The sequence below is a fragment of the Miscanthus floridulus genome, chromosome 1 (assembly GCF_019320115.1).
Source record: "Miscanthus floridulus cultivar M001 chromosome 1, ASM1932011v1, whole genome shotgun sequence".
NCBI classification, from domain to species: Eukaryota; Viridiplantae; Streptophyta; class Magnoliopsida; order Poales; family Poaceae; genus Miscanthus; species Miscanthus floridulus.
In genome coordinates, this window is record NC_089580.1 from 41,842,439 (window position 1) to 41,851,039 (window position 8,601).

The 8,601-nt window shown below is 51.1% G+C and overlaps 1 protein-coding gene across 1 annotated transcript; it reads left to right on the top strand.

Moving 5' to 3' along the window:
* Positions 1-3,656: 3,656 nt before the first annotated feature.
* LOC136480876 (mannan endo-1,4-beta-mannosidase 3-like) lies at positions 3,657-6,569 on the top strand. Its single transcript, XM_066478311.1, has 4 exons — positions 3,657-4,196; positions 4,329-4,523; positions 4,684-4,806; positions 5,109-6,569. The coding sequence occupies exons 1-4, from the start codon at positions 3,798-3,800 to the stop codon at positions 5,874-5,876; spliced, it is 1,485 nt and encodes a 494-aa protein (XP_066334408.1). The 5' UTR covers positions 3,657-3,797; the 3' UTR covers positions 5,877-6,569.
* Positions 6,570-8,601: the final 2,032 nt, after the last annotated feature.

Below are 8,601 nucleotides of genomic sequence, written 5' to 3' on the forward strand. Positions count from 1 at the left end.
CATTAACTTGCATTGGTTAATTTTCTTCATCTCGATCAGTTTCACCATCACGTCCTCTCACATCCTTGCATTGCATTGTTTGTCAAGTAAAGTAAAAGATAATGCGTTGGTAAGCATCCATCTTATCTCTGCAATCCCTGAAAGAGCTCTTCTTCCAAAAGATAATGAGTTGGCCGGTGCATGTGTTGAGACACTGACTGGTGGGCCCAACTGTCTGTCCAGCTACTGGTGGGCCCGCCGCCGCTGAGGACCAGTAGCTGCCTAGCTGGCTAATTCTTCTCTTCTCCACGTTCTTGTTCTACGGTCGTGGCTTCCTCTGTTGTTGATGCTGCCTCACGATCCATGGCAGCGCACGCCATGTGTTCGTGGAAATGCCGCAATGCAACTACCTTGAGATGCATTGTTGATCGAGACTTCAAACTTCTTCGCGTTTCAGATTGACCAATCAATGCTCCTTTTATTTTACTTAAAAAAAAAACTTGTGTGCAAGTGCAATGTTGGCACGATCCTTGGCTTCGTTCGACCAAGTGCTTTCCTTCATGGCAAATGCATATTGCATATGTGTCGTCGTCTGCCACTACCAGTGGCGTGTGTCTGAGAAAGAAAGGTTTATTTGCCCTGGACGACAAATGCATGGCACGCGGAGGCCTGAAGGAAAAATGAGAGGGCAGTTCTGGAGAAGCCTGATACCACGTCATTCCATTCCCTTGTTTCTATATTATCTTCTGATTACTGAAAAGATAGCTCGAGCTGTCTAACTAAGCTGATTTCTGAAACTCTTGTGGTCTCGTTCACTTCGAGTTCTCTGATTCCTTGGTGTTGCGTTCCTGTTGGGTTGGATGCAGCGACCTGCATTAACTTGCACTGATCGATCGATTTTCTTGGTGTCAGCTTCTAAGCCAGCCATCGCCATCACGTTCTCTAGTCACATCCCTGGATTGTTTTGTTTCTCAAGTAACAGATACTCCAGTACAGTACTGTGATGCGTTCCTGAAAGAGCTCTTCTTGCAAAAGATTCATGGTCATTTCGTTGAGATCTTTCGGTGGATAGATTGACAGTTCATCATTCAGAGAAGGTTTTCCAGAAGCGAAAAAGGAGAAAGAGAGAAAGAGCAGGATGTTTTTGACTACTGGTTGACTTGGTTCTAGAAATTTTCTAAAGTCCATATACTGTTAAGAGGAAATAGAAATACAAGTACAATGCCATCACTTAATAATAGTGCAGAGTCATGGCAGCTAGTAAGCAATCAGTCCATCCGTAGGCATGGCAAACAACGCAATCCACATTCACTCTCCATTTCTCCCTTCTGCTTTTCTTCGTCGGAGTGGCAGTGTCTCCGTGGCTATACACCTCTCACCGCAGATGACTCTGCACTTGGCATGCCGCAACAGAGCTCTTGCCAGCCCTACAAAGCTCTCGGACTGCTGCAAGGTGTCTTCTTATTCAGCACATGCTTGCAAAATGGCCCCCCCTTGCTTGGGCTGCACGCTCCGCCACTGGTAGTGAGGGACTGGAGAAGTATTTCTGCGTAATTCTAAAGAGTTTTTTCACAAAATTCTTGCTTTTATGCAGAGATGGCGTATACTTCTGAAGGAACAGGCTGCCCAATTTATGGATGACAAGATCTCACGGGTGAAGAGTTGGTTACAAGACTTCTGCAAGAATATTGAGGAAATGGAGATCGAATAGTTGTAGTTTTGCTCTTTTTTTCTTCAGAAGACATGTCTCTTTAGTGGTACTGGTAGTTTGCTGGCGTCTTTTATTACTTCATTCAGGTGTAGTTTCTTTTGTTGCTCTCTTGTAAGCTGGTTTCCCCAGCAGGCTTCGGATCTTTGTAAAAACGTTTTACCCTCGTCAAAAAAAAAAAGAGTTGGGGAGTGAGCGAGACGGGTCTCAAGTGGCCGGCCGGTGGCATGTGTTGAGACACTAGATCGAGGCCCAACTGTCTGTCCAGGTAACAGGAGATCGCGACGTCTGTGGCAGCGGCACGGTCGTGTGTCAAACACTCCACCCTGTGTGCAAGGTTGACACGATTCTTGGCTCCGACGACGAAGTGCCTTTCCTGGCCGGGCCGCCATGGCAAATGGCAGTATGGCACCACGCAGGGCTGCACTGCAATGCATATTGCCTACCACTACCAGTGGCTTGTGTGTAAGAAAGAAAGGTTTATTTGCCCTGGACAAATGGCATGGCAAGCGGAGGCCTGAAGAAACGTTGAGAGGGCAGCTCTCGAGAACGACGAGAAGCCTGACAACACGGCATTCCCTTGTGCGCGAGTAATAAGTAATATATAAAGGCTAAAGTTTGAGAAATACTGAAGTCACCAGCATCTTTCGGATCGGAGCTGTGTTCGAAAATATTTGCAGACGGCAGGCCGAAAGCGTAGCAACGAGATTTGGAGCGTAACTTTGCGCCGACTTTTGGACTTTTCGTTACTCTCCGTGCGGGGTAAGCTTGTTGGTCTAATCCACTTTATTTATGAACCAAACAGTACTGCAGCAATCGGCATCGGTTCTTTCGCTTTCAGAAAGTTAAAACAAGATGGCAAGTGCCATCCTAGAATCTAAAGAAAAGGTTAAGCAAGCTGCAGAAGTGCCGTCCTAGGGTGGGAAAAAAAACATTTACAGTTGGGTGGGCCAGTGACGTCACAGTCGGTTTCGGGAAAATATACGGTGGCATCGTAGTCGTGACCTACATACCACTGGTAGATACGGTGTATTAAACTGTAATTGCGTGTCGGATCGGAGTTTGCTTGTTCAGGACAGGAGCCAACCAGGTAAAAATAAGCTTCTGGCCCTTGTTTAGTTCGGCCGAATTTGGTGCCGCCGAATTCCCTGTAGCATACTGTAGCATTTCGTTTGTATTTGGTAATAATTGTCCAACTATTGACTAATTAGGCTCAAAACGTTCGTCTCGCAAAGTACAACCAAACTATGCAATTAGTTTTTGATTTCGTCAACATTTACCGTAAGTTTGATGTGACGGAGACCCTTCTTTTTGCATAGTACCAAAGTTTGGATTTTGGGTAACACCCCCTGGTAGTTAGGTGGAGCAACACCGAACGCAACACGACACCCCGGGGTAGCTAGGTCGAGCGGCCGTCCGAAGCCGAGACATGTGGCGTCAGCCCCTGCCGGCCTAGGCAAAGCAGCCCGTTGCCCCGCGTCCAAGTCCAACCGAGCCCGGACGAGCGTTTCATTCTGGCGGTGCCCCAATCGCGCGCACGCGTCGTGCCGCCCCGCGGATTCCTCCACAGATTCCACCGCCCGCGCGCAGGAACGCGACGCTTTGCCCCCGTGCAGTCGTGGCCTCGTCTCGTGGTGCCTCCTTCCAAGCTCTCGGTGTCGTGACGGGACGAGCCATCTTACTCCCTGCGTGAGTTCGACACGGCTGCACCTGCACGGCACGAAACGGGACGGGACTCTTGGCCGACCGGTCTGCGGACGGTCCAAAGACGGATTGCCTGCCTCTGCGTCTGCGCACGCCGGCCGCCAAATGCAAAAATGGCACGCACAGCCTTCCTTCCCTCCTTGTTCCTTCCTTCCTTGCTTACAAGCTGGAGTCTTATGTGCACACACGACAGCACGACAGGAAGAGGCACAACGATGGAGCTCGGTGAAGAAGCTGGACCTCGTCGCGCGCGGTAACAGAACAGTCCCGGAAGGTATTCAAATTCAAACGGAGGCGGACGGCGCCGTCGCTGCTGGCCGCCAGGGCCGGGCCCCGGTCCCAGGGGCGCTCTATTAAACGCGCGCGCGCGCGGCCGGCCGTGCATTACCCGACGGTCGACAGGTGCATGCACCGGAGCGAGTTCGAGCCAGCAATGGCGAAGGCGAAGCCACGGCCGGCGGCGGCCATCCTTCTCCTGCTCATCTTCCTGGCCGCCGCCGCGGCGGCTGGTGCTGGCTCGGACGCCGAGACGACGGGCGGCGGCGGCGGCATGGTGGGCGTTCACGGCACGCGGTTCGTGGTCGGCGGAGGCGAACGCGACGGCAGGCCCATCTACTTCAGCGGGTTCAACGCCTACTGGCTGATGCTGGTGGCGTCGGACCCGGCGCGGAGGGGCAAGGTGGTGGCGGCGTTCCGCCAGGCGGCCGACCACGGGCTCAACCTCGCGCGGACCTGGGCGTTCAGCGACGGCGGCGACACGCCGCTGCAGGCGGCGCCGGGCGTCTATGACGAGGCCATGTTCCAGGTCACTACCGTAACCACCGTAACGTGCAAACCCAAGCGCGACGTACTTGTCGTCCGTGCGTGTCGAGGTGTTGTTGTTAACAGCTAGCGATAAAGAATCTATCGTTGGGTCTTCTTCATTTCTTGCTTCCAGGGGCTGGACTTCGTGGTCGCCGAAGCCAGGCGGCACGGCATCTACCTCCTCCTCTGCCTCACAAACAACTTCCACGACTTCGGCGGCAAGCGGCAGTACGTGCAGTGGGCCAGGGACGCCGGCCACCGCCTCGCCACCGACGACGACTTCTTCAACAGCACCGTCGTCAAGGACTACTACAAGAACCACGTCAAGGTAGCATCCCTAACTCTCATACAAGTATGCATCACCCTGTTAGTTCACTGTGTCTGCTAGCTGATGGCTAGCATCGATGCATGTCAGCAACATTTTTTGTTGCGTTGCGTTGGTTGGTTCCATGTACCATGTTCACAGTGTCTGTTGGCATGCACTGCAGACGGTGCTGACGCGCGTGAACACCCTCACCGGCGTGGCGTACAAGGACGACCCCACCATCCTCGGCTGGGAGCTCATGAACGAGCCCCGCTGCGACGCCGAGCCTACCGGCGCCATGGTCCAGGTGAGTTCACGGTCATCACCCTCTCCTCTCCATCCATCCACTACCAATCAGCTAGCTCGTGCACCACGCCGAATTATTCAGCACCAGTCGTGCTCTACCCTCACATGCACACCCTGATCAAAATCAAATCAAATCAAATGAAAACTGAAAACCCAAAGACCTGCCCGGCCGCAATTAACGCTGCCTGTCGACCGACCGACGATCACCCACGAGCCACATGATCCACCGACCACGACCATTCATCCGCCGACCGCCGTGGATTTGACTTGACCTGACTTCACCGCGCGCATGGCCGCATGCAGGCTTGGGTGGAGGAGATGGCGCCGTACGTGAAGTCCATCGACGGCGGGCACCTGGTGACGGCGGGGCTGGAGGGCTTCTACGGCGCCGGCGCGCACGAGAGCAAGGACCTCAACCCGTGGGGCATCTACTACGGGACCAACTTCGTGGAGACGCACCGCGCGCGGGGCGTCGACTTCGCCACCATCCACCTCTACCCGGACGTCTGGCTCTGGGGCTCCGCCGCCCACACGCAGCTCGCCTTCCTCCGCAACTGGACGCGCTCCCACGCCCGGGACACGGAGCTGTACCTGGGCAAGCCGCTGCTCGTCACCGAGTACGGCAAGTTCCTCTGGGAGGGCATCGCCGGCGCCAACCGCACCCAGCGGGACTACTTCCTGCGCCTCGTGCTCGACTCCATCTACGCCTCCGCCGCACGCGGCGGGCCGCTCGTCGGAGGCGCGTTCTGGCAGCTGCTCGACGGCGGCATGGACACGCTCAGGGACGGATACGAGATCATACTCCCCGAGGACCAACTCGCCGCCACCATCATCGGTAACCACTCCCGCCAGCTGGCCCAGCTCAGCCTCATCACCAGCGAGGACGTCGAGAAACAGGCGGCACTTCGCCGGAGGAGAAGGAGCGCGCATAGGAAGATACACGTAGGCAGCGTGGGTGGTCCCAGTGGTAGTGATAGTTATTATACACAAACTCAACAGTTGTTGCACATACTCTTGGTTCGTTTCATCTCTTTGTTCACATCGATTTCTTCATTGTTCAGTAGTGTATAGATTATAGAAAATTATTTTACTGTATACTCCACTAGGTAAAAAATATACTTGATAGGTGATGTGTGTGTGAGAGAGAGACACAGGTTGTTATAGAGGTTAGGGGTAGCCAGAGATGAGTACGTAGAGTATACATTTTTTTTTAGCATGATTGGTTGACATCTAAAATTTACCAAACCAAAGATTTGGTAAGTCATAATTTTGGTTATTATTTGTTTGGCTATCAAAACTTACCAACCTCTCATATTTGACCTGTCAAATTTATGATAAAATTTTTTACCTAGCTTTGGATTACTAAATCTTTGGCATGGCAAATTTTGGTCGCAAACCAATTAAGTCTTTTTTTTTCTTTGAGGCCAAATAGCAGGAGCGCGCATGGCAAGATACACTTACTCAGCGTGGGTGGTCCTAGCAGTGGTAGTGATAGTTATTATAATTATACACAAACACAACATTTGTTGCACACACTCTTGGTTCCTTTTATGTCCTTGTTCACATCAATTTCTTCATTGTTCAGTAGTGTATTGTATAGCACATATAAATTTTTTATGTATGTTTACTATGTAAAAAAAATACTTGTTAGGTGTGTGTGTGACAGGTTGTTCAAGTTTAGGGGTAGGCAGAGATGAGTATAGTTTTTTTTCTTTGTGGGCAAATCGCAGGTGCCCTGTTCTTTCGTCTAAGAGGAAGCAACAAAATTTAGAGGAAAAATAAAGAGCTCGTCAAAATGAAAAAGGACAGCAACAGACAGAGCCAACAACAAATATACACAAGGCCCTGTTCGTTTCGTTGAAATTTGGCTGATGCTGTTGCTTATGCTTATTTGTTGTGAGAAGAAAACAGGCGCACAAAAGTTGTTGCACATCCCGTTCTTGTTCTGCATCGACGCCGCTAGCTTCTGATGTTTCCTCCACACCCGCTTGAATTAAAGCAAGATGGTGCTGGAGTATTAAGTTAGAATATACTTGTCCAAACAACCTCCACATTTCTCGTTAAAAAAGAGAGCTGTGTATTATGTACCACAAGTACTCCCTCCGTATCGCAAATAGCGGTCGTTCTGGCCACGGACGGATCTGAGCGATTAGAAGTCGTTCTGGCCTCCAACGCAAAGTTTGGACGATGCTGCCCCTTGCGCTTCGTATCCCTCGCCGCGCGTTAAGAGCTCGCGCTTCGCATCCCGCGCCGCGCGTTAAGAGCCCGATCAATCCCTTGGCTTCCCTCGCGGCGTCAATAGGCCAACCGCTCGCCGCTAAGAACACGCGCGGCTGCCGCCACCGCACACCATCTCCACCTGCTGAGCGCTGAGCGCCAAACGAACAAAAAAACGCGCCCAGGCGAAACAAAGAGTGAACGAAAAAGTCTACACACGCGGCAACTGAAAAAATTCGCGCGGCATAGCGTGCAACCAGCGTGCATGCGAGAGCAAGCAGCGAGCGTGCACAACGCCATGCAAATTCCCGCGAGCGTCCAAAAAAATAGTGCGGCCAAGGATTCAAACGCTGGACCTCCAGCCTCGGTCCGCAGATCGCTTACCACTCGGACTATGAGGAATTGTTGTATAGGAGACACCCGCAGTCCTATTTAAGGGCAGTCCCAATGAAAAAAACTAGTAGTTTCTATAACATAGGATATCGCACCAAAAAAGTACTGCTTTCCAACCCATGATTTCTATGAGTAATAACTATTTTCTTTTTCTCTCTCCCAACTCTATCTTTTCCTCCAATGGAAGTGCGACACGAGCTCTCTGGAAACTGGTGGTTTCTCCCCAATGGTGATTTCATGGTTTCTTGGTGCATTGGGTTAAGAGTAGACCTGGTTTCTTCATGAAGAAACCATTTCTATGATTTTTGCTCTCTTTCTTCATTAATTACGTTGCCATGTCAGCATTTGCCTACGTGGCAAGTCATTTAATGAGGATAGAAACCATCATCAATGCACCATTGGGACTGCCCTAATAAGGGCAAAGAAGGAAAACTCCCCCCTAATTACACACACGGCAACTGAAAAAATTCGCGCGGCATAGCGTGCAACCAGCGTGCATGCGAGAGCAAGCAGCGAGCGTGCACAACGCCATGCAAATTCCCGCGAGCGTCCAAAAAAATAGTGCGGCCAAGGATTCAAACGCTGGACCTCCAGCCTCGGTCCGCAGATCGCTTACCACTCGGACTATGAGGAATTGTTGTATAGGAGACACCCGCAGTCCTATTTAAGGGCAGTCCCAATGAAAAAAACTAGTAGTTTCTATAACATAGGATATCGCACCAAAAAAGTACTGCTTTCCAACCCATGATTTCTATGAGTAATAACTATTTTCTTTTTCTCTCTCCCAACCCTATCTTTTCCTCCAATGGGAGTGCGACACGAGCTCTCTGGAAACTGGTGGTTTCTCCCCAATGGCGATTTCATGGTTTCTTGGTGCATTGGGTTAAGAGTAGACCTGGTTTCTTCATGAAGAAACCATTTCTATGATTTTTGCTCTCTTTCTTCATTAATTACGTTGCCATGTCAGCATTTTGCCTACGTGGCAAGTCATTTAATGAGGATAGAAACCATCATCAATGCACCATTGGGACTGCCCTAATAAGGGCAAAGAAGGAAAACTCCCCCCTAATTACACACGCGGCAACTGAAAAAATTCACGCGGCATAGCGTGCAACCAGCGTGCATGCGAGAGCAAGCAGCGAGCGTGCACAACGCCATGCAAATTCCCGCGAGCGTCCAAAAAAAT